The sequence below is a fragment of the Lepidochelys kempii genome, chromosome 3 (genome assembly GCF_965140285.1).
Source record: "Lepidochelys kempii isolate rLepKem1 chromosome 3, rLepKem1.hap1, whole genome shotgun sequence".
Taxonomy (NCBI): domain Eukaryota; kingdom Metazoa; phylum Chordata; order Testudines; family Cheloniidae; genus Lepidochelys; species Lepidochelys kempii.
This window is the reverse complement of record NC_136382.1, coordinates 134,669,124-134,696,034: the sequence shown is the minus strand read 5'-3', so window position 1 is coordinate 134,696,034 and position 26,911 is coordinate 134,669,124. Positions and strand designations below refer to the sequence as shown.

At 42.8% G+C, this 26,911-nt stretch overlaps 1 protein-coding gene across 7 annotated transcripts in view; it reads right to left on the bottom strand.

The window, feature by feature from the left end:
- SLC35F3 (solute carrier family 35 member F3) overlaps positions 1–26,911 on the bottom strand; it is a 292,694-nt gene that overhangs the window by 6,767 nt on the left and 259,016 nt on the right. For all 7 annotated transcript variants that reach the window (XM_073338111.1, XM_073338108.2, XM_073338112.1 and 4 more), the window contains 4 exons: positions 16,855–17,074; positions 7,742–7,867; positions 4,046–4,238; positions 2,415–2,504 (listed from right to left, as the gene is read on the bottom strand). In XM_073338111.1, coding sequence (XP_073194212.1) covers positions 2,415–2,504; positions 4,046–4,238; positions 7,742–7,867; positions 16,855–17,074 — 629 coding nt within the window. The remainder of the gene's footprint in view (positions 1–2,414; positions 2,505–4,045; positions 4,239–7,741; positions 7,868–16,854; positions 17,075–26,911) is intronic.

The following is a 26,911-nucleotide window of genomic DNA, read 5'->3' as shown; positions in this document are numbered from 1 at the left end:
CAATATTTCACATGTACATAGCACCTTGCAGCAGACAATCTCAAAGTGGCATATAAAGACAGGTAAGCAATTGCTCCATTAGAGAAATGAGAAAGCTGTGGACCCCACAGATCAAGTGACTTGCCCTAGGACACACAGTCAGTCAGTGGCTGAATTGGGAGTCGAACCCAAGGCTCTTAACTTGCAAGGCCCTCTGCTAACTGCTATATCCCATTGACTTATTATGAAATGAAGTTTGCAGCACAACACATTGTAGTAAAGAGCACTTGTAATTACAATACTATAATGTTGGAGTATATTGTTTTTTCACTGGAGAGAACCACATCTTACCTTCTGAAGGCTCCACTAGAAAGTTTTTGGCCTCAAATTTTATTTCCTTTAAAAGTTACTTTTACTTGTGAGTTTTAAATGCCAAATCCTCCCATAGGTATTTCATTCCCAATCTTGCTGCAGAGTGGTGGTTGATATGCATTGTTTCCCCCTTCCTGAGTATCTGCAGAAAGTGCTCTTGCAGAGGACCTGGGGCAGTTCTGCTGTGCAGGAGACTGCAGGGCAGTAATGAGCAGTCACTGCATTAGCAGCTCACATCTTCTCCTCTTCTCCCCTGCACAGCTGTGCGTTGGGGAGAGGAGCTTTGGGCCTTAGCTGCCTCAAGCTATACAGAACCTGTGGTTAAAATAGATAATAGGAGAGGGGAGCTAACCATGTTTGGTGACTATAAGGCCTCATGAGTGCCGATGTCAAGCAAAGATGTGATTCCGCGTCACCTTGTGTGCTGAGACATGGGGAAGAGAATAAATGTATCCAAAAGGAGCCTATGTCCCCCAAAGGCCCAGGGCCAGCTAAACAAGTGTATGTGCGAGACAGAGAGCGTGTGCATGCTCAGAGTGCGGAGCTGGAGGACAACTCTGGTGCTCCCAACCACCCTTCCCACTATGAAGAACCAAGAGGGGAGAGGCAATGGACAGGCACATTCTGTTTCTCTTAGATTCTGAATCAGAGAAGCTGCTGGAATAGTCTCCCTTTCCTTTGGACAGGCGTGGGAGCTGCAAGTGTTTAGTTTTTCCTGTTTCCTTTTGTAACTCTAGCAGTGGAGGGGAAACCTGCTGGCAGATACATTCTCCTGCAGAAGAAAGGAGGCAGAGGCCGACAGAGGATACCCAGTTTGGACAATTCTTCTCCCATTATGTGCTGGTGCCACTCTGCCTAATGGAAGGGAGGTTTAAAACCCCACAAATAGAGTGGATGAAATTCTCCTCTTTAAACTCCCCCCACACCCAAAGCAAACATTTGCACAGAACTTTTTCTTCATTCAAAAATTTCAATATTTTTTTAGGTTTCAGAGTAACAGCCGTGTTAGTCTGTATTCGCAAAAAGAAAAGGAGTACTTGTGGCACCTTAGAGACTAACCAATTTATTTGAGCATGAGCTTTCGTGAGCTACAGCTTATGCTCAGATAAATTGGTTAGTCTCTAAGGTGCTACAAGTACTCCTTTTCTTTTTGCGAATATTTTTTTAAGCCGCCAAAAATATTTTTGAGTTTTGGTAAACTATTTTGTTGAAGACTCAGAAAATTTTTCATTTCTTTAGACATTTTTCACAGCAAATACCATTTTCTGACCAGCTCTCCCCTTAAACTCCCAGGCCAGGCACCAGTTTCTGTGGCTGCTCTTGCTAATCCCTTATCTCTCAGGAGAGTCTTGCCTGAGAGGGGCTATAGGTTGAAGACTTATAAAATTGTGATAAAAATTTACCAGTCCATGCCAGAATCTACTAGCCTAATCTTTACCATAATGGTTGAGGATGTTAAACACCAATGATATTTTACTTGCCCAAGACTGAACTATTACTGTTCATAGGTGCTGAAGCTAGGGGTATGGGGGATACTGCAGCACCCCCTGACTTGATGTGTTTCCATTATATCCAGAGTTTACAGTTTGGTTCAATGGTTCTCAGCACCCCCACTATACAAATTGTTCCAGCACCCCTGTTACTATTATACACCTCCCAGCATGATTTCTCAGAATTTCATTTTGAAATGTAATATGATTGGTCTAAGTATGTTTAGCATTAGACACATTCCTTTGAATTGGTGAAGAACTCAATTAGTTGTACATTTCTTCAGCTATTAGTTTTCATCAAATCACAAGGATGACTGACTTCAAATCAAGTTTATTTTGCAGTATCCTATCTTCTTTGGAAGGTCTGTAGTTTAAAGAACAATATTACAATATGTAATGCAGGAAAATATATATTGTTTTAGCCAGTTTGTTCTCTGCTCTATCTATGTGTGGATACAAAACATCATTATATTCACCTCTGATAAGCTCTTAGTTTTTAGTTCTCTTGAATGTTTAAACATTAATAGGCTTTGTACATATAGTAAAATAAAAAGGGAAGTTAAAAATTCTTACTTGCATTGACAGGTACGCTGAGTACAATTCCAAGAGATATCAAGGTAGGATATGTAATAGCAATTCCAAAATTTAATAGAATATTGAATGCTGAAGTAAGAAAGAAAAACAACTTTCATTTTTAGCTACACCATTCTTGTGAAACCAAGTTTAGCTTATTTTACAGTACAAAGAGAGTATTTAATGGTACATTTTCCCAGACTTCAGATAACTCCCATTAGTATTTCTGGAAATTACCTGTATACAAAGGTCCCTACCCTGCAATCTGATCTGCCTGGGCAGACCCTTGAGCCTGTGGGAGGCCCACTGACTTCAACAGGACTCTGCTGACAGGGATCCAATTGCAGGATTGGGGCCATACAGATCAGAATGCGTCCCATATCACACCGTAGTGTTCAATAACACAACTACATCCCCATGAGAGTCCTCATTCCCTACGATTATCCATTCAGTCGTCCCATTTTAAAATTTAATGTTGTCATCTGGGAAATCCTGGGTAAAAAAAGCATTTGTTTCCAGGCATTTTTGCATACCAACTGCCTGTGGATGATGGCTGCACATATTGTAAATCTAACCATGATTATATTCAACCTGTTTGATAAACAGCATTTCATTTTAATAGAGAACATAGTGACTAAAATAGAGTTTTTATGACAAATAAATAGCTGTTATGGAACCAACTTCATCCCTGGTCTCACTCTGCTGAAGTCACTAAGGATATGCCGGGGGGAGTCTGACCCACAATGTATGTTTGGATATTCTAGAAATGACTGCTTGCATGCATATGGCACTTTTCAACTCAAAGGACACCCAAGTCCAAATTCTGCACTCTTTGCTCATATAAAACTATTGCCTTGGCTTAATAACTAAAATGCAACCACTGCTGTAGTGGAACATGGCAGCTGTTTGAAAGCACAAAGAACTACACTATAATCTAGGACAAGAAGGGAAAAATACTATCTCCAATTGACACATTTAGCTGGCAGAATGTAATTATCCAAATTAGAATCTGGGCACAGCACCAGGGTTAATACCTCTAATTTAGTGGCACGACATCTTTAATGCTCACATGTAGTCAAGGCTTTTGTTTTACAGCTCATCCACAAACCACAATCCCTTCAGTAGCACAGTACAGCCCTGACATTAACTAAAGCAAAGAGTGCCACCTACTGAACCACCAACAGTACTGCAGTACATTGGATGGTCTTTGGAGGTTCCTATGCATTTGGGGAGTAAATCTAACTACCACTGAAGCCAATGGGAAAAGCCCCACTGACACCACTGCTAGTTGGTGAGGCCGTGGCTGAGCTCTGGTTAGCTTGGGAAAGTTGACAAGCCCACATCTTCAGACATGTGGGTATTCCATTAGAACCATGGGCATTTTGCACTTGTGTGAAGGAGAGTTTATGAGTATGCATTAGCATAAACTTTATGGGCCTGATCCTGCAATCTACCGAGTGCTGTAAGAGTTCTGTGGCTGTCAGTGGGACGCTGCATGGCAGTAAGCATTATTCCCAACAGTAATCACAGGATCCAGACCTACATTTGTAGCTGTGCAATGGGCCCTCCAGATGATGTCTCAAGCTTCCACTCCCATCAGGAAATGTTATGAACTTACAGCATTTACTTACTCAATAAGAGACTTGAAAATCCACAAAGGTTTCCCCAAGGAATAACATCAAAAGCGCTCCAGTATTCCACTTTGGTAAAGTACAGAATGACAGGAATACAGGTGATGAAAAGGACATTGAAAACACTTAACACAGACAAGAATAAGGCGGCTTCTCCAAATTTAGCACTGCCCAGGAGAAGTTTGAACAAAACCTGCAAGAGAAAAAATAAGTGGGTTTGCTTTAACTCAAAAACATGCCTGACCAGCTGACCCTTTTCCACTCTAGCACTATAATAATGCAAGGATTGCGTCTGCTGCTGCTACCACTAATGCCATGTAAACTATGTATGTGGAGAAGGCTCAGCATTTTTTATCCTGCAAAACAGGAAGGAATTACACAAGAAGTTTCTGGAGTGGCATGTGGCTTCCCCAAAATATTCCCTTAAACCTGTTTTTCTTTGTAATGTTCTCTTTAGAAAAAGTAAAAATAAAACTAAAAATGAAACAATTGGGGAACAAATAAATGTGCATGACCCCTTTGTCTGGCTGGCATGTTGCTTAGCTAGGCCCTGATCCTGGTTGTAATATTAACCATAACTCTCAATCTCCTGCTTTTGATTTTTTTTCACTCATTAGACCATTCTTATAAGGATTTTAAAGTTTGGTTCCTGATGTACATGCAGCCTTAATTCAATTGTAATGTTTCCTGCCTGTGAAAATATGTGTGTGTGTGTAAAACCACTAAACTCACATCTTTGGGAGCTCTGTAAATATACTAAATGAAATAAATAGAGCAGTAATCTTGTGCTGGAGAAAAGAGCTGCAGTGTTTTATACCTGAGATATTACATAAAGACGTGCTACTTTTTATACTCTCCCAACATGCTCACAAGCCTCCCTCTGTCCCCTCATGAATGTGCCTCAGCCCTGACCTAGTCATCGCCCTGAGGGATGTGATGACAATTCAGCTGCCATGCCCCTTCAATCCCAATCATCTTTGCTTCCAATCACCTGGCAACCAGAGTGCCAATTACACTGCATTATGGCAGTGGGTTATATGATGTAAATTTTCTTCTCTCTGCTAGGAATTCAAACCACTCCCATAGGCCACTGGACAGTTGGCAACAGTCTTCACTCGCCTAGCATGTATGTGAACTCTCTCTAAATCCTATTGCCCATGAAAGGCCATACATCCTAATGACCAGATCTCAGTCCCCATGCCCCTTAGAATGCTATGTTAAAAGTACTAAAGAGGGTGGGGAGAGTTAAACATTTGGTTCTTCGCTTCTGGTGGTGGTGATTTGTTAAAGGGATTTAGGTCTGTGGGGAAGAAAAGGAGAAAAATATTGATTTTTAAAGCAATCTACCTATGTAACTACAGAGGGGCCCAATTTTGCTCTCAGTTTTACTTACGTAAATGTGGAGTAGCACCATTGACTTCAGTGTTTGCATTACATTTACATTAGTACATCAAACCTGACTTTGGCCCAGGATTTCCTCTACTGAATGCTAGTCGCTAAAATTCAATAACTCAATCCAAGTTTTAGTGCGTAAATCAATAGGATGTGGATGTCTTACTATCTCATTTCGATTCAGTCAGAAACCTGTTTACATTTTGTAGAAAAGAAAGCCACCAGCTACATTTAAGATACAGAAAGTGATGGCTGGCTCATGATGTCAGTATTTTATCACACTTCCCTTAACGGTGACTATGGACCCATCCCCACCATCCCTAAAGAAATTAAAAGGCGAGTTCTGATCATTAGCAGGGACCAGCATTCACTTTTTCAGCTGAGGGGGCGCTGAGCTTTGGTAATTTTATCTCAGACAGGAGGATGCTGCAGGAGCAGAAAAGGCCCAGTGAATGACAGTGGAAATGATCAGCAGTACAAAGAGGAGTGATTTGCAAACCCCTGTCTGTTTACTTTGAGAAGAGGAGTCAGAGGCAATATGCTAGAGGGATATAATGAATGGGAGAGAGAAGGCTTATCTGGCGTTCCTATTGACTTATCAGATAGCTTGCTTCCCATCATGAGCTGGGGTCAGAAAGACATTTCCTTCTCCGGAATAGCAAAGCACAAATTAGCCAAGGTGCATTGCAACTTTTGCCTTGCTCTGATGCATGCACTATATGTGGGCAAGAGTTGGAGCCTGAATGTTGCTCGATTAATTGATCCACTGCACTGTTCTAGGATAGCAAGTTCTATGTCCTATTTCACTATGGTTTTAAACACACTGAGTTTCTTGTCTTACATCAAGCTAGTGTGTATCAAGTAAAATCTAAAGAGGTTACTGTGCTAGCAGTGCGGCTGTTGTTAGATTCTATTAGCCACCATCTCGCCTTTATTTAGTGAGTTTATTCTGCTGAGAACATACTAACACAATACACAAAACCATGTTAGTGCCAGGAAACCATCAGAAATGGCTTCACAGTCAGAGCTGGCCGAAGCAGCTACTTTTCATACTCGTTATTCTGAGTCCGTTATGGATCAGAAGGTCTTTAATGAATCTGAATTCCAGTTGCTTCTCATTTGACACCCTCAGGGCAATCTGTCTTGTTATTTCACTGAATAAAGACAAGGAGTGAGAACAGAGGAGACAGATAGTGAATGTGTCTGTGTAACAGAGATGGCTAAGGGGCTGCAGGGGAGGACTGGAACAACAAGCTAGTGTCAGCTGTTTGTTCTCCTATTGGTAATGGGAAAATCTGGTATGTGCATAACAAGACATTTATGTCTTCATATGCCCCTTTTATCACCAATAAACAAAAACACAAGGCAATTCTGTCTGAATTCTGTCAGACTGTTCTGTCTGAACTGACTAGGAGGGGGTGGACTTTAATTTCCCGTCATTCCTGTAATTTCTGACAATAATCACAACGTACTCCTTGTTCTGAACAAAAGAGAAACTGATTAAAATCCTAGAAACAAAAGCAAATACAGACCAAAAAAGTGGCATTAGGCCTGTCACTCCTCCTTTCTGAGGGCTAAAGACAGACTGATTCAAGTTTAGTGGTTTTAAAAATGTTCCTATGGTTGTTGTTTACATTAGAGCTACAGCATCTGGGCTTGACTTCCCTTTTTTTACTGGAGGACTCTTGTAATCTTTGGCAAATTTATAGTAACCTCACAGAAGGTAAAACCTGACATGAACCTTTCCCCACCCCCAGACTGGTGACCCAATTCAGCAAAATATATAAGCTAGCACCTTAATTTTAAGCATGCGACTATTCCCACAAAAATCAATGCTTAAAGTTAGGTATATGCTATGTACATTGCTGAATCAGGGTCTGAGTCAGAAGGGTACGCAGACACTTTAAAAGCCGAGAGCTTGAAAAAGCTTTTGGACAAAATTTTCAGACTTGGATAGCTAAAATTTGGCATCTAAATGAAAGGTGCCTGATTTTGAGAGGCACAGAGCACCTTCAGCTCCCACTGAAGTGCATTGGAGCAGATGGATTATTTGGTGCAAGTCATTTGCCCCCAAAAAGTAGGCAGTTATTGCTCCTGAAATAGGGACAGATGTTGTCAACATAAATAAATATTTCTCTCCAATGTTAAACTGGTCTTTGTGCGTATAGCAGGTATCCATAAAAAGAGCATGGATGTTGCCCTGCATAAAGCTTAGGAGCGCAGTATTTAATGGTAAGTTGGGACCCGCTCATTAATATGAGGTGGTCAGCATTTTTTCGCCTGAAGAGGTTTGTGTGTATTTACCTTATAAAGAGCAGACATTGAGGCGGATCCCACAACAAGTGCTATTCCAATAACTGAATGGCTGTGGAATCCATCAGCATAGGTCATCATGACTATCCCTGCAATAGCAAGTATAGCAGCCACAATCTGGTAGGAAGCAAACAAACAAAGGAAGTGTTATTTAACAGCCCCTGGTGACTGAAATATTTAAGAGCCATTCTGAATGAGAGCTCAACATTTGTGCACCATCTACTTCAAGCCTTATTGATGAGAAAAGAGTAACCACAAACAGCAGCATAGTCTGCTAATGTGTTAAGAGAATGTGCAAGCCCCACCAGTTGGTTGGGAAACTGCATGCAAGGAACAGTGAAGAAGAGAATGTGTCAGATCTCAGAGCAACTGGCCAGAGGGGAGGTGCTCTTCAGAGCACTGTCTCCTGATAAACCTGAAGAGGGAATTTCAGCTCTGTCATTGAGTCTTGACATCAGGTGGCCCCTGCAGCAAGTGTTTGACAATAATACATGACTTTGAATTTCCCAGTGCTTGAAGGAATGAATTAAAATCCGGCGGAGGTGTCTGGGGAAAGGGGCTTATAGAAAAAAACAGTAAAATAAAGAATACCTGAGTATTTTACAGGTCAGCCAGTGAGTTTACTCAGATGTAAAGGGGGAGATAGACTTTATGACTCAGAAGAATGTTTACATTTTGAGTGGGATTTTCAGAAGTGCCTAAATGACCCATGAGCACATTTTCTGTTGACTTTCAGTAGCACTTGGGCTCCTAAGTCACTTGAGTGCTTTTGAAAATTCTACCCTATGAGCATAGAGTCTACATTGATTTGGGCGAAGAACTTAGCTGAGAAAATTGGTTGTGTGTTGTGTATTTAGTATTGACAGTGCTGATCAGTAGGCACAGTAGAGTGGGGAGAGCAGTATGTCTCCTGCTTCATAGACTACTCATATGGATCCCACAGGGAAGAAAGTCAGCACGGTGTCTCAGTCATCCTGGGCATTTGAAGCAAAGGGATGGAAAGAAGTTACAATAAAAATATGACAGTCCCTGTATATCCTGGAGATTTCGTTAGTTTCACTCCTCCAAGATCTTGGTTGCATATTCTAAAAGGAGTGGGTGGAAAACCAGGGAGAGACCAGCATATCATACATGTTCCATTTAGAAAGGAAAGGGAGATTTTATGTATCAGCCAGGTAAATGCTGTAATGTCACTCCTCAGAGCATCAAAGTCTGAATACTATTTTTGCCAGAGGAACTTTAGTTGTTCATTGAAGATGTTGGACTGACTGCCCTTGAGGGTAAATTTCTCTTTCTACACAATAGGCACAGCCTGGCTCATGGCACTGTAGGTCTTGCCACACTGCCCCGCCAGCACTCCTCAACACTGTTTGGAGGTGTGCCGATCTAGGGATGGAAGGATTCAGTCTCAAAGCCCATTCAATCCTATGCCTCTGCCGGCACTGTTGACAGGGAGGCCAGTTAATGCCAGTGGTGGTTTTGGTGAGAGGCACCTGTTTAAACCTCATATACAGGCTTCACATTCTTTGCTCTCTTTGTGACGTAATTAGAATAATCCATCCTATTCAAACCATAGCTAGGGGATCCCTGTAATAAGGTTATACAACTTTCAGGCAGGTGAACCCATCAGTTTTTTCTAGAGTCCAAAAATCTACAGCCTTAGAGAATATAACAGAATTTAGGCTACAAGAGAGAGCGGAAAGGCTTAAATACTAACTAATCTGACATACCACACCTGGATGGATGGAGGAAGTTTACAGACTTAGGGCCAAACTTTAGAACTCAGGTTCTAGGTTGCATCTGCAAAGGTGTTCATACACAAGTAATCAAGTATGCAACCTGTTTCTATATATGGGCATGCCACTGCCTGCACGGTTAATCTTGTGTGCACGTATGTACAATTTTGCTAGTGTTTCTTTAGTGAGTTAGAGTAGTGTGAACAGAGCAAAGAACAAAATCAGAAGAGACTGAAACATATTTGAAAATTGTATCTATTCTGTATACTGCTGGGACCTTTATTTAGCTAAAATTAATGTTCAATATTAAAAATGCTGATGAGATGGGGTTTGATCAGACAAGTGTCTGCCTACAATGGAAGTTGAGAGAGCTCAGCACTTCGCAGGATTCATAGACTCTAAAGCCAGAAGGGATCACTGTGATCATCTAGTCTGACCTGCAGAGCACAGGCCACAGAACTTCCCTCAATAATTCCTGTTTGAACTAGAGCAGATCTTTTAGAAAAACACCCAATCTTGATTTACAAATTGCCAGTGGCAGAGAATCCACCACAAAGCTTAGTAAATTGTTCTAATAGTTAATTACCATGTTAAAAATTTATGCCTTATTTCCAGTCTGAATTTGACTAGCTTCAGCTTCCAGACATTGGATCTTGTTTTACTTTTGTCTGCTAGACTGAAGAGCCCATTATCAAATATTTGTTCCTCGTGTAGATACTTACAAACGGTAATCAAGTTGCCCCTTAACCTTCTCTTTGTTAAGGTAAATAGACTGATCTGCTTGAGTCTATCATTATAGCACTATGCAGGATTGAGCTCAAGTTGCATAAAGTTAAAAGATCCTAATCTTAAATTCATATAGCCTCTTTCATCCAGGAGGATACCAAAAGGATTTACAAACTAGTTAATACTGAGATGGGTCTGAGCTGCAAAGGTGAGATCTGGATCCACACATTAGCAAATGTTGGGGATACTCAGATATGGGGTTTTGACTTATACCAATCTCTATCTAATATACCAGGATAACTTTTGCCACAATTGAAGTGCATCCACCTCTGAAGTGAAAGATGGCACCTGTTTAATAGTGTACTAAAACTCTAAAGAATTTTTTAAATCCAGTAAGGGAAAAGTACTGCATTCAGCTGAAACTACATAGTAGGCAGAACTGGCAATGCTATCCAGGTTAACACGCCAATGCTTGAGGAAAGAAAAAAGCTTACAGGTTTGTAATGAATACAGGTGGTCAGGATGCTAGGGTTATGTCTTAATAGCACCTTCAGCAATACAATGCCCTTTAATACCACCAATGCTAGGGCACTGGTTCTATACTGACTCAGAAAGAAGAGAGACACCCCAAGACTCAGCACTTCTTGTAGCAACTGTAACACAGCCTAACCCTTCTTAACTTGAGAGATCCAAGGAGATCAAAACCTGCAGTGATTTAGCTGCAGAATAGATATTGACTTAAAGGAATGTGATAAAAAATGCCACAACTGACTCTACCCGAGCAAGAGTAGCAATTCTGCAGAACCAGAATTCCAATAGTGCATTTATGAACTGAAAAAATGATAACGTTTTGCTACTAATTTCAGTGAACGGAGCCTCCCAGGGGAGGGAGGCACTCTCTGAAAATCAATACCAACTGACTTTTGGTGTGTGTTTCCAGATTCAAGTCACACTGACATGGCATGCTTAGATACACAGTAACATGTATGCAGAATTAGCAATTGGCTACTTCTCTTGAATGCCGAACTAGTTTATTGATTGTAGCATGAAAGGGGGACACGGATGTCAAAATCTAAAGCAACTAAATCCAGACTTCTAGTGATTTTTCTCTTGCAGAGATTCCAGCCTCCTTATCAAGCATGTCATGAGTGCCAGATATGGTCTTGGATTAAACTTCAGACTGCCTATCAACATCAGGAATGTTACACACATTTTCTCTGAAAGCTTTTCAGTCTATCAAGCATGTTGTTATATTCTGCTTGAATTCCTGGCTCACCATAGCTTCTGGGCTGCAGATATTTACACGTTTCCTAACACCCTGTGTGATGAAAATGAGACCCAATGTAGGGGAACAGTGCGTTAGGAGGGAATTCTGAAGGTAGTCATTTCCTCACTAGCTATCTGTCGTGTTAAGGAAGACAACCTCCATCCTTAGAGGTTTTCAAGGTCCGGCTTGAAAAAGTCCTGGCTGGGATGATTTAGTTGGTGTTGGTCCTGCCTTGAGCAAGGGGTTGGACTAGATGACCTCCTGAGGTCTCTTCCAACCCTAATCTTCTATGATTCTAAGGTTGGTGAGGTAATATCTTTCATTGGGCCAACTTGTGTTAAGGAAGTAACATGTCTCATGCCCTACTTGGACAATCGCCCGGTAGCAAAATAAAGGGAAAAGGAGAGAAGTCTAAAGATGGTGTGTGTGTGTGTGTGTGTGTGTAAAACAAAAGTGACAGATCATAAATTATTCTGGATGGTAACTAAAGAAATACTCACAAAATAATACAGATTTGGATCTCTTGTTCCTTGTAATGTCTAGGGAAGAACCCTTCTCTGTTACTGACCAGAACTTTGGAACAACCACAGTAGGGCCAGGAACCCATGTGAGGTTTCTCACAAGCCCCAGCACATGCTCAGACAGGACTTTTGGAAGTTGTAGTTAGTCCTGTCCAGCCAAAGGGCATATATTCAATAAAGCTGATAACTTGCTACATGAATGCTGAGTCTTAACTGAAGACTTCCAGGCTCCCAGTGATGTGTTAACACAACATTTCTGAGGCCACTTACATTGACTGCTCTGACATACCTCCCAGTTCACAGAGTGGTGTTGGTTTTAGCCTTGGAGGAAGTTACTTGCCTGTAGCACCTGACTGATCACCATCTTTGCTGCTATCGAAACCAGGAGGACATGGAGGGTCTTGCTATGGGCCAAAGCACACACGCACACACACACACACACTCAGGAGGCTGGAGGCCCAGGCAGCACAGGGTGAATGGATTCACATAAGGGAACTCTCAACTGTGTACGGCTGGCATAGGGAGGAGGAAGGGGTCTGGTTGAGCAGAATTCTGCTATCCTGCTTCTCCACTGGTGTAAGTTAGAGCAGGCCCCAGGCTACTCTAAATTCCTCTGGGGTTGATTAACACAGGACTAGTCAGCTGAGGCCGGCTCCCTGCACCTCCTCCCACCTCTACAGTGTCTGAGCTTGGACATGGTGGAGAACTGAGCCCTCAATATCTGATTTTAACTATTTCTTGAGGCTTAGCTGCCCTACAGAATCTGAAACACTAGTGCAGCGCATCAACAGTAGATTATAAATAAGGCTACGATTTAATCATGGGTATTTTTAGTAAAAGTCATGGTCAGGTCATGGGCAATAAACAAAAATTCATGGCCCTGTCCATGACTTTTACTAAAAATACCCCTGACTAAATCTTGGGGCAGCTGCTGCTGCGGGGGGGGGGAGGGGATGCAGATGCAGGGGGGTGCTCTGAGGGGCTGCTGCTGCAGGGGGTGTGCCATGGAGGGCTGCTGCTGAGGTGCCATGGGGAGCTGCTGCTGTGGGGTGTGTGCCATGGGGGCCGCTCCTGGGGGGGTGCCCTGGGGGTCGCTGCTGCGGGGCGGGCAGCGGCACTAGTTGCCAGGGGCCGCTGGAGCAGCGGCTGCTCTGGCCGCCCCGGGGACTGCTGCTCGGATGGTCCCTGGGGCCAGCAGCACTGGCCGCTGCTCAGGCGGTCCCCGGGGCCAGCTGCTTGGATGGCCCTGGGGTCAGCCACGCTGGCTGCTGCAGAAGTCATGGGGGTCACAGAAAGTCATGGAATTCATTACTTTCGTGACAGACATGGATCCCTAATTATAAACTCTTTTGGGCAGGGTTATATGTTTGTAGGGTGCCTAGTGCAGTGGGACCCTGGCCTCAAGGTAAATAATAAATAATAACTAACTGTGACTCCAAACACTTAGCTCCTGATTTTAGAGAGGGGCCCACCATTTTAGAAGTTAACCCCCAAATTTAATCCCAAACACGTGGCGTTTGGCCTTGTACCTGAATAGATCAGTTCCACTGTGACTCAGGAACTTACAGAAAGGGGAAGGAACAGAAGGAAGAAAAGGCGGCCAGCTATCAAACAAGGAAAGAGGAGGAGACTCCATTCAAATCCCCAGTCGCAATGGGAAGTACCCTAGCACACTTGCTACTCAATACACAGTGAAAAGAAAGAAGAACAAAATCCCATTGCAGCATCTTCCCTCCACCAAAATGCCCAGGCCTTCCTCTGGAAAAGCCCTTGCTAATCCCCATGAAAGATACAAAGGAGTCAAGGAAGAGCGTGTCCTCTCTGCCCCATTTTCCAGGGGAAACAAAATATGTCCCACACCTGCAGTACATTTGTCACTACTCGGACAAGAAGTTAATATCCAAGTATCCCAGAAAGTTCTCCCTCATCCTCTAGCACCTTGCCCGTTAATAGCTTGGTGAGGAGAATGTAGCACGTCACTCTCAGTCAGCACGAATGGGAGACAGTTTCTCGTGAAAACCACTTGGACTAAATCTTTGATTAGTGCCATTGTGGAGGCCTGAAGTTTGGAAGGGGTACAGCACCTCTCCATAACATATAACGTTCCTTGTCATGTTGTTCCTCCCCCTGGTACCACATGCCATCAATAACAGGTGGCGATACCTTGGCATACCTATGGTTTTAAAGTACTATTTCCTTATCAGGGACTATTGGAGAACCATGTCTCCATTTATTTGCTACTGGTTTGCTGACAAGTTGGCTTATCCCAAGACAATATTAAAAATTAATAAAGAATAATTAAAAATGCTTCAGACCAAACCCTAGATCCAGCCCATTCATCATTTCACCTCTTTTCCTCTCGTGAAATGGGGGAAAGTTCAGACCTGGATCCAATCTTCAGTCATTAGCTCTGTACTCAATCAAGCCAAAACCCCAGATCTGAGCTTAGGAATCCAGATTTGATCCTTCTGACATGAATGCATCATTACCAGTATCTTCCATTTATACAGTGCCTTTCATCCCGCAGGGTTACAAAGCATTCTACCAACACACCATCTCTCTTGCCCGTGTGTGTGATTATATGTTTACAGGTTTCAGAGTAACAGCCGTGTTAGTTTGTATTCGCAAAGAGAAAAGGAGTACTTGTGGCACCTTAGAGACTAACCAATTTATTTGAGCATAAGCTTTCGTGAGCTACAGCTCACTGCATCGGATGAAGTGAGCTGTAGCTCACGAAAGCTTATGCTCAAATAAATTAGTTAGTCTCTAAGGTGCCACAAGTACTCCTTTTCTTTATATGATTACAATCTTCGCGTCACTCACCATAGAAATGCAGCCACCTAACCGGGTGAAACACATCAGTTGTTTAACAGGGTACAGCAACACTATACACTGCTTTGGAAAGTCACCAAGAATATCATCTCTAACAGCAAATGCAGGAGAATTAAAGAGGGAAGGATGTAAATGTTTTCCACTAGAATTTGACCAGGACAATGGGGTACTTACTAACAGTCATATGGGAAGGCTAGAGACCCTGACTGCTTTTTCCTCTTATCCAAAAGGCAACACAACCAGCATTACAGTCACCCCCTCAAATCACTACAGCTCTCCTACAGAGGCGCCCTTACTGGTTACTCAACCCCCCCTCCCCAGTTAAAGTAAGTTCAGTGTCAAGTCAGAAAGGTTAATGTGTAGACAACAGCTGGAAAGGCAAGGTACTCCTTTTTGTAATTTTCCCTATTGTATCTTTTGTAATTTTCCCTATTGTAGCCTCAGGGCCCTGCTGCAATAACAACAATGTGGCTGAAGATTTTCAATCACACAGAAATAAATTCTTCTATTAAAGTTTAATTTTTAATCTCTGTGTATCCTGGGGTTTAAAATCTCCCCCAAAACAAACTAGAAATATTGCCCAGGCTTACTGAGAAGAGCGCTGACTCCTCATCTCCACTTCAGCTGGTGTCATGGGGCAGGAGTAAATCACTGGTGTCTTCACACTGTAGTTGCTTTCAGCCCCACTACAGGAGCCACAGACCTGACACTGTGTCACTTTTGGGGACAGTCGATGAATGCCAACTGCTGATTGGTGCTGCTTCTGCTCTCAGAGGGGAATGTGAGAAGTTGCCTCTTGGTTCTAAGGGCTGGAATGTTCTCCAAAGGCATAAGGGAGACAGGACTTAATTCTAACAACTGCAAAGGGTACTCTGGATCAGATTGTCCCTCAAAGCTATGCATTGTGGGCACCCTCTTCCATCTCACCCACGGAAGGGGTACGCTGCATTGGTGGCACCTCTTGCACCAAACAGAGGGCTGTGTGTGGCTGCAGGTCTATGCAGAGGTTGAGCAGGCTGCAGGGAAATCTCTGTTTCCCACCCATGGGCCCACAGAATTAAGCAGAAAATCTAACAGAGAATTCATTGGAGTTGAGCTTTTTTGGAGCTGTGCTGGCAAGTTCCAACCTCCACAATGCTGCACTCAGCGATCTCCTGCCCCACAATTCCCCCCTCTATCTAGCCTCTCGGACACAAACTAAGACTCGATAGTTCTCTCTAGCTCTTCATCTGCCAGACTGACTCACACAGTCTGTGTTATGTAGTATTAGTACACAAGATCTCACTAATTCTAGCCCAAACTGTGAAGTCATGGAATGGATTGCTGAGCACACTACATGGGCATTTTTGCCCCCTGCACTTCCACACAGAAACAAACCTTTTTAAAAACAGATACTTGAAAAATAGGAGCTGAATTAGCCCCATCTGTGTTTATATCAGTTGCTGTCCACAACCAGGTGTGACATAGAACTTAATACTCCAATCCCACAGGGTTTGTGTCATATGCAGATATGAGATACACCAATGAATTCACAGAATATGGACAAAAATGCACAAGGACATGTAAAGCACCTGTAGAAATGCACAGCTAAAAAAAATATTTCTAAGTACCATAGGCTCAATCCTTTCTAACCAAAAGAGAATGGCAAAAGGATGATAAATGTTCATGACCACATGGGGATACCAGTTATCCTTCATGACACAGACTGGGATAAGTTATCTCATTTGGAAGGAACAGTGAGCAAAGAGAGCATGTTCTAGGAAGAGGAGGCTGCAGTGTTGCTAGAGATCCACAGAGTGATGGTTCTCAGCGCTGATTTGTTTTGTAATGAATGTATTTCTGTACAGACTGGAGGACTGCAAGCTCTGTAAGGATATTATGCTGACTCATCTCATGACTTCACCTCTTTAAAAGATCAGAGAAACCTGCTGTTATTAGTGGCAGATGCTGATCTAAATGAGACAACTGGAAAAGGGTCAAAGTGAAGGAGGGAGGGAGACAGAGTGATAAGGAGACACTTACCCTCACTCCCATGAACCTGTCCCTGAGAACGATCCATGAAAGCAAGAACACAAAAGCTTTGTTGCAGCAGAACAACACGGAGACATCCGTAGTGTTTATTTTCTTTATTGCATGTAAGTACAGGTAGTTTGTGAGTGTCCAAAGAACACCAAAGGGTGCTGCCTTGATAAAAAACACCTTCATAGTCAAGCCATTGTCTCCAAAAAATCGGCAGCACTCCCTAGAACAAGGAAAGAAAGGCAATGTTATTATACCTGAGTGGCAAACAAGTCCTTCATGCGTTGTACCAATTAGAATGCTCTTTTTTGGTACCATGTCTTTCCTACAAGAAGGGTAACAAGTTTCAGTCTGCTGCAAAAGCCATGATTTGCACAAAAATACTGAACACACAGAGGGGATTATAAAACTGAAAACGATGAGCACATAAGAGTATGGTGAAAGGTGGAGGTAGGGGATCAAAGTGAATAACAACAATATTAATAAGGTGCTTGCACCTTGCACTTTTAATCTATATTTCGCAAAAAGCTTTGTTTCATTATTCTCATTTTACAGCTGGGTAAACAGAAGTGATTCTTTAGCTTGCCCAAGGTCATCCAACAAATCAGTGGCCAGGCTGGGAGCAGAATCCAGGCCTTCTGATGCCCACCTCTTTGCCTTACCCACTGAGCCGTGGCCTCCCCGGTAAGCAGAAAAGAGAAGAGATGGATATTGAGGCAGGATTTGAAATGGCTGGGGAGTCACTGGAACTAAGTTCAGGACAAGGCTTTTCCATCAGACAGGTGCAATGTGGCTAAAGGCACTGCCACTGTCAGAGACTCACAGTGAGGACTAAGCTTTGCCCATAACCAGTTCAATGAATGGAGGAGAGGAAAAGGGAGTTGGTAAGGTCAGATCTGAAGAGGCACTAGGGTCAGTGAAGATAAGTAAGGATCAGGGTAATGAGGTTATGCTTGCGAGTTCTTGATGAAATACAGATGGTCACAGTGTTCTTGGGCAAGTTGAAATTTGGCGAGGAGACCAGTCCAGAGGGAATTGTGGTAATCAAAAGTTGTGGGAGGTTGGGAGTGCATGGATTAAGGAAGTGGGCAGACAGAAAGTGAAGATAAGGGCAGGTATGAATAATATTATGAATCCAGGTCCAGCTACAGGAGGTCCTGAAGATAGTGTTGGTAAGATGGAAAAATAAACATTGATGGATCATTTCTGGTACATCTGACAAGGAGAGATCAGAGTCAAGGAGGTAGATGGAAGAAATTAGGGAGTATTAGGGCATTTACTCTAGTCTAAGAGAAGGAACGCAAACTTGGAGACAATAGGGTGGAGAAAATTTGAGTGGAACCAAGCACTAAGGAATATATAACAGAAAGAGGCACAGAGAGGTGGAGATGTTGGCAGGGACAAAGAATGGATGGGAAAAAGTTTGGTGTCATCAATATAAACATTATGTTTAATGTGAAACAGAGAGCTGAGATGGTGATAAAGCAGGGATTAGATAGTCACAGGGGTCAAGAACATTGCTGTGGGACATTTTTTTTGTGTAAACATTGTAAGCTAAAAATCAAGAGTCATTGGCTTTATGACTACTGTAAAACTAAAATGGCATGTGCTAGCCAAATTGTTTGCATGCAAATACAGTAACGCAAAACGGAAATGCAGGGATTTGTAATCTGAAGAATATTGTTTGCAGCCTAATGACATGTTCAGATAGCCCTAACCAGACCCTCAGAGCTCTTTCCCCAAAACAATCTTTTTTTATCCACCTTCCTCTCTTACTTCAAAAATCCCCTCCTCTTCCCCACTTCAACCCTGAGTGCGCATCCCTCATAAAAAACCCTTACAACAATATATTTTGGTAATGTAAACAAAACAGTTACCTGAACCACTAAGTCAAAAATGAAGGAAAGACACTGTTTGCCATCCATCAGTGTAATTGCTCTGCTTGCCCTTGTGTGCTATCACCCTTTCCCCACTACCTTCCTGGGTTAGGGTTTCATTTTCTCCTTTGCAAGCTCTTGTGGGCAGGGACTGTGTCTTGTTCTTTATTTGCATAGCACACAGCACCAAGGAGACCCAATCCTGGGACCTTCTGGCACTACCGCATTGGAAAGAACAGTAATCTAGAGCTTCTGCCCGCTACATCAATCACACACACAAACAGGCTCTTTGGAAATGATGTCATGTTATTGCTTTGGGAAGGGCGGCTCTCTGACATTTTGCAGGAGTTCTCTTCTTTGCAAAGCAACAGGTTTTTGGTTAGGCACTTCCAATTTTTTAGCTGGGTTTCACTGAGGCACAAGGAGGTCAAGAAATTTGTCCAAGGTGAGTCAGTGGTTCAGCTGGGATCAGCATATGTGCTCTTCTACACTAAAGGATCCTGAGAGATTCTACATTGCCTTGCACCTTGTATAATCACTTCAACCTGTGCAAAAAGAGTGCAAAACCAGTGTAAAATACAATCATTCTGATTTGGTAGTCTTTTGTACACTCTTTGCATTCTGCAAATGTATAGAGGACTACACAAGGTGGGAAGATGGAAAATCAGAACCCCAGTCTTTTTACCATCAGGCCACGTGGTTTTCCATGTAAGTATGTGACAAGGAAGGGGTTGCTGTTGCTAAAAAATTTACCCACCCCTAAATCTACTCATTTTTGGTGCTTTCTAAACGGCATGCTAATAAAGTGCAAGGAGACCTGAGGGATATCTGGCATTTTTTATGCACAAAATCCTTCAAAGTGTGACAGCTTGCTCTCAATAGATTTCTCTCCCCACATTTTCCTAGCTTTTTATCAGAGCGGCTCGATGTTTTCTTGGTACACCATTGGATGAAACCAAAACAATACAGTGCTCAAGGGAAAAAGCCCATTACTTGTGAAGACTCACCAACAAGCATCTGACAAAGGTTGCTGTGGATGAATAATGTTAGATTAAATACCCCATTGCAGACATTTTATGGGAAACAAGACAGGACTAAGACATTACCACTGGAGCTATGGTATGCCCAGCACAGGCTGGGTGTGAAATCACCAATGGATAATTGACCTTTTCATTAAATAGCTCTTAAGTACACTTTGGAGGCAGCTGTTTCTTAAATATCAGCATGCTGTGCATCATTTTTATTCCAGCCGCACAAGTACATGAACCAAATCAAATGTTTTAATCTTCATGTTTTATGAATACTGTTTGGTAAAAATCAGTTTAATCGTATGCTCGATCAGAGGTTCTGTCCCACTGCCATCCACGCATGGTTAAATACACTGAAATAGGCAACTTGTTTTAAATATTTAAACAATCCCATCTAGTAACAAAAATATTCTTTGTATTTCTCAAGCAAAAATTATCAACTGTTTATAGATTCAGAGCCTTTCAGGCCAGAAGAAACCATTATGATCATCTAGCTTGACCTGCACAACACAGATTCCTATTGACGTCAGTGGGCTTTGGATCACGCCCATAGAGCTTTAAATGGATTGGGTCCTGCTTGTCTGTCTACCAACTCTAGGTAGTCAGAGACTGCAACTCGCCTTGTGTGATGTGCCTCCGGCACTTCAGATCATCTGAAGCACTTCGATTAGTAGCCTCTGGTTTGATTATGAGGGTGGTGGCAGGTTGTTCTCAGTGAGGGTCCTCAACTGTGCAACTCTTCCTGTTTCAGTTTGCCAAAGCCTGAATTTGTTGGTCTCCCTGGTCTGCAAGGCTGGTCTTTGATTTTTCTGGGGCATGGGGAGAGGGTGATCAGGGAGATTGAGACAGTGGTACTTTCATTAAGAGGGTTCAATCTCTTGGATACTGGTCCTAAATTATTGCCGTGTCTTAATATGGGCACATGCACTTAGACACTGAATGGGCATCTTTTAAAAATAACTAAAATAAATATTTGTAAATAGGAATTTTGTAAATAGGAATATCTCCTGTGTTGTTGGCACTAATTACAATGCAACTGCACTTTCAAACAATGTGGTGCCAGCACACAGCATGAGTGACTAGGTTCTGTGCTGACAAGCTCTATGGAGATTAAAAGTGTGTGTTTGTGTGTGTGTGTCCGTCCTCCCCCAGAGTGTACTCTGTCAGAGCCTCCAAGACTCCTGTATCCCACTTCAGGTTGGGGAATGGCTGGTGGACCCATGCAGTCCCTAGGTTGGCTCCTTACTTTGCTTTCTATTAGGTTTACTTTTTTTTTTTTAAACAGACGAACACAACACACCTGCAGTAGGTGGCCATTATATCCATACAACACTTACCACAAAGCAACTGCAAGAAAAGCCTACAGCAATCACTGACAAAAACACAAGAATGGCCATATTGGGTCACTGATGGACCTATCCTCCATGAACGTATCTAATTCTTTTTTTAATCCATTTATACTTTTGGCTTTCACAACATCCCATGGCAACAAGTTCCATGGGTTGAGTGTGCATTGTGTGAAGAAGTATTTCCTTTTGTTTGTTTTAAACCTGCTGCCTATTAATTTCATTGGGTGACCCCTGCGTCATGTGTTATGTGAAGCGGTAAATAACACTTCCTTTTTCACTTTCTCCACACTATTCATGATTTTATAGATCTGTGTCATAGCCCCCCCCCTCCTTAGTCACCTCTTTCCTAAGATGAACAGTCCCAGTCTTTTTAATCTTTCCTCACATGGAAGTTGTTCTGTACCCCTATATCATCTTTGTTGCTCTTCTCTGCATCTCTTCCAATTCTAATATAGCTTTTCTGAGATGGGGAGACCAGAACTGCACAAAGTATTCCAGGTGTGGGAGTACCATGGATTTATATAGTGGCATTATGATATTTTCTGTCTTATTATCTATCCCTTTCCTAATGGTTCCTCACATTCTGTTCACTTTTTTGACTGTTGCTGCACGCTGAGCGGATTTTTTCAGGGAACTATCTATGATGACTCCACAATCTCTTTCTTCAGTGGTACCAGCTAATTTAGACCCCATCATTCTGTATGTATAGTTGGGATTCTTTTTTCCAATGTTTATTACTTTGCATTTATCAACATTGAATTTCATCTGCCATTTTGTCACCCAGTTTAGTGAGAATCCTTTGTAACTCTTTGCAGTCAGCTTTGTAATTAACTATCTTGAGTGATTTTGTATCATCTGCAAATTCTGGCACCGCACTGTTCACCCTGTTTTCCAGATCATTTATGAATATGTTGAACAGCACTGGGCCCAGTACAGACCCATGGGGGAACTCCACTGTTTACCTCTCTCCATTGTGAAAACTATTTATTCCTACCCTTTGTTTCTGATCTTTTAACCAGTTACTAATCCATGAGGCGATTTTCCTTCTTATCCCATGACCACTTACTTTTTTTAAGAGCCTTTGGTGAAGCTTCTCAAAAGCTTTCTGAAAGCTCAAGTAAACTATATTGATTGAACCATTCTCCTCCATATGCTTGTTGACTCCCTCAAAGAATTCTAATAGATTGGTGAGGCAAGCTGTGTTGACTTTCCCTCAACATATTGTGTTTGTCTGATAATTCTGCTCTTTACTATGGTTTTAATCAATTTGCCTGGTACTGAAGTTAGGCTTACAGGCCTGTAATTGCCAGGATTGCCTCTGGAGCCTTTTTTAAAGAAAATCGGCATTACATTAGCTAACTACCATCTAGAAGAGAGGCTGATTTAAACAACAGGGTAAATCCCACAGTTAGTAGTACTGCAATTTCATATCTGAGTTCCTTCAGAACTCTTGTGTGAACACCATGTGGTTCTTGTGACTTATTACTGTTTATTTTATTGTTTTTTCCAAAACCTATCGACACCTCAATCTGGGACAGTTTCTGAGATTCACCACCTAAAAAGGATGGTTTGGGCGCAGGGATCTTCTCTCATCCTCTGAAGTGAAGACCGATGCAAAGAATTCATTTAGCTATTCCGCAACAGCCTTGTCTTCCTTTAGAGTCTCAACTGTCCAGTAGTCCTACTGACTGTTTAGCAGGCTTCCTGCTTTTGATGTACCTAAAGGTTTTTTCGCTGTTAGAGTTTGTGTCCTACACTAGGATTTGACTTCCAGTTTTTAAAGAGTGTCTTTTTGCCTCTAACAGCTTTGTTTACTCTGCTGTTTACCCATGGTAGCATTTTTTTTTCCCTGTAAAAGGGTCCCACTCACCACAGGTTGTGCCTCCTTAAGGCTGGAAAATGGCACTCACCCAATCTGGCGCCCCCTTCCGTTGGGTGCCTATGCTGTGGACCCTCTCTCTCTATGACTCAGGGTACTTCTTCTTTGTGACTCAGCCCCCCAGCCAGGTCACTGTATAGTTCCTCCCCTTCTGAGATAACAAAGTCTCACTAGACAAGCTGTCCGTACACTGTCTCAGACGGACTTCCATTCTAATCTCCAGGTCCTGTGTCACTTCCCTGTGGCAGGTTGGGGAACCTGGCCCACCCGCTACTCCAGGTTCCAGCCCAGGGGCCCTATGACTAGCAATCCAGGTTTGCTCAGGCTCTGTTCCCCTGGGCTCCTTCTAACCTCACCTCTCTATCTCCTTCCCTATCTCTTGTTTATCACTGGAGAGTCCTCTGGCCCACTGCCAGACTCCTCAGTCCACGGCAGGACCCCAGAGCTTACTCTCCCCCCGGATCTCCTCCTTGTCTCTGGCCAACTCTCTTTCCCTCTAGAGAGTGACTGCAAACCTCTTCCCTGCAGCCTCTTCCTGCTTTATAATCCTATCCCAGCTCTGCCTCCAGCTAGGCTTCATCTGCCATTAGATTGATCAATCCCTGGTTCTCTTTCAGGTGCAGGATATAAGGTTGATTGGCCTCTTCTAGCCAACATTAACCTGCTGAGCACTTGTGTGGGGTGGACACTCCATCACAGGTCCTCTTGCTGTTTTTTTTTATTTGGGATATGCATTTAGTTTGAGCCTCTGTTATGATATTTTTAAATAGTCTCAATGCAGCTTGCAGGCATTTCACCCTTGTGACTGTTCCTTTTAATTTTTGCTTACCTTCCTCATTTTTGTGTAGTTCCCCTTTTTGAGGTTAAATGCTACAATGGTGGGTTTCTTTGGCATTTCCCCTCCTACAGGGATTTAAATTTAATAACACTATGGTTGCTCTTACTGAGCAGTTCAACAATATTCACCTTTTGGAACAGACCCTGTGTTCCACTTAGGACTAAATCAAGAATTGCCTTGTAAATTTAGGACAAGGTGCTCCAAGAAGCGGTCATTCAATATGTCTAGAAATTTTATTTCTGCATCTCTTCCTGAGGTGACATGTACCCTAGCAATATGGGGATAGTTGAAATCTTCCATTATTATTGGGTTTTCTGCCTGTGTAGCCTCTCTGATCAACCTGAGCGTTTCACAGTCACTGTCACCATCCTGGTCAAGTGGTCAGCGTCGTTTTCCTACTGCTATATATAGTGGCACTGCTCCACCAGCGTGACCTACCCATCATTGCTATATATTTTATACCCTGGTATTACCATGTCTCGATTATCCTCATTCCACCAAGCTTCTGTGATGCCTATTATATCAATATCCTCATTTAATGCCACGTATTCTCATGCAGAGCAATGGCAGAGTCCTTATTCCAAACTCAAAGCCATTACAATTTTGGAGCATTTTTGCAGTCAAGGGCAGTTACCTACAGAACTACGGATCGATAGACTCTCTCCTACAAGCTTCACTCTCACATAACCTGTACCTTTGGTCCACACCCTCATGTCTCAGTCTGAAGCTCTCAATGAACACCCCGCCTTCATACCCAGTGGCATATTTTAAGCTTAAATAAGGGGCTGATTTATGAGGACAATCAGATATGTCTGTCATGGACATACTATGGTCATGTGCCTACAAGAGGCCCAGCAAAAGTGACTGCCTTAATCTGTTCTGCCTGTTCCATTATATAGATAGTATGCGCGCATGTGCATTTGTCAACTTGTCATCTCATAGCTAGAGATAAGGGGTAAAAATTTCAGAAGTGCCCATGTCCCGCTGAAAGTCAAATGGTGGTAGATGGGTTGTGTGAAATGAATAATCTTGTAGAGCTCTTCTAATTTCTAAATCTCAGACTGAGCTCAGCCACAGGTACTCCCTGATCCTCTCAAAGATTGCAAATTACATTGATCCTTAACTGAAAGTGATCAAACCCAATCCCTCCTCCATAACCTACTGAAATTCCACAGTTCAAATAATTTTACGTATATCAAGTTTATGTCTTAAAACCTGCCTGGCTGCACTCTTGCTGACACAGCTTTTGTCTATGCAGTGTTGGGCCCACTTTGTGCTTGGAACAGGGCAGTGCAAAACCCCTCTGCACCATCAAGGGCCATGGCCCTGGAGTGGGGTCTATAGGAAACCCATCAGGGTAGGGAACTCAGAGGGTGCACCAGATCAGTGCATCGTTCAGTCACTCTGGTCACGTTCCCTTCCTGGTCACTGCTGACCATTTTTTGGGTTGAACTGGCTCTTTAAGGACCCCCCAGTGTAGAGATGGATGCAATCACTTTTGGCTGTCACAACCGTCCCTTAGTAGACATTCAGCCTATGGGATCTCTGCACTTGCAGGTGTAACCCACAGTGAATCTTCTGCAGTAATTTCAACTGGCAGGACAACAGGATGCTGTCATGTTACAGTACACACCACCATTTTAACATGTTCCTAAGAGAAGGTGGTCACATTGACTTCATTGACTCTGCTGCCAGGATTGTGAATAAGCTATTGCAACTGATCACATGCACTGGTTTAAAAAAATGAAAACCATAAGTAGGGGTAGAATTCAAGGTGGTAGAAAGTGGCAATGTAAGTATCAACCACAGCACACTTCTGTATTCTGTTAACGCTGGGTGTCTTGCTCGCATTCAGAAATACAGTATTCACACTCACAAGAAATCTGAAGGCACATGACTGTGAAGCGGAAAGCAGATAATTCTGTTAATACATGTCATAGCACAGCATTACAAACCAAGAGATGGGGAGGCTTACCACTTGTGACAGTTTGGAAACACTTCCAGAGAAATGTTATCCAGCAGGTGCGCTTACGCAACAGCTGTTTAACCAGACAGTTTCCCTCTGCATGGTTCTAGATGAAAGTATAGACAATAAAGACAGGCACATGCCACACGTTGGACTGGATTCTCTTTTCTCTCGCACAAGTGTGATGCAGGCGTAACTACATTAAATTCTTAACTTACCCCAGTCTGAGTTTATTGCAGAGCCACGAACTGACTGGGAATGCTCGGGACTGGGACAGAGCAAAGCTAAGGGCTGTGTTTAGCTACTCAGAACTACTGTGTTTAGCTACTCAGTTCTAGGCAGTTCTAGGACGGTTTTTGTTTCATTATGACATAATTCCTGCCCACAACTCTCAGGCACAGAGGGGGATCATATCTTGCTACATAATCCTTTAGGATGCTACAGCATATATATCCCCTTGCGTGTCCTGGCAGCTGTGCTAGCTAGTGCAGAGGGTGGAATGGGTCCATGTCCTTGCTCTTCCTTGCCCCGTTAGCTAGGTTAGCTTGAACACACAGAGGTGCTAAGAGGGAACAGTGCCCAAACTCAAGGTAGCGTGGCTGCCCCCTGCACTGGGAGAACGGTTGGAGTGGGGAAAGACTTCTTGCTCCGGCATCCTTACCCACAACCTTGCATGCCCATGTGGGACCAGATGTCCCGACTTTATAGGGACAGTCCCAATATTTGGGGCTTTTTCTTATATAAGCTCCTATTACCCACCACCCCCTGTCCTGATTTTTCACACTTGCTGTCTGGTCACCCTAGTGAGAGCTGTACCAGAATAGGGCTCTCTCACCACAGAATTATGTACCAACTAGATTGCAATGGAGTTTTGTACCTATCCTACCTGCTGTTTGGTTGGGTTTTTTTTTCTTTTAGTATGTGACACAGTTACTCTCCCTAATTGGCCTTGCTCAGTATTATTGGCATTAAGTTCCCCCAAAAGATGCTGCCTTTTCAGCTATCTGTAGTCCTTTTCTATAGATTTAACACAGATGTGAATAACAGAACTCTTCCAAACTATTTACCTGTGCAGGTCTAAGAGTTGCTAAGGCTATCTAATACAACTCACTTGTTAACACCT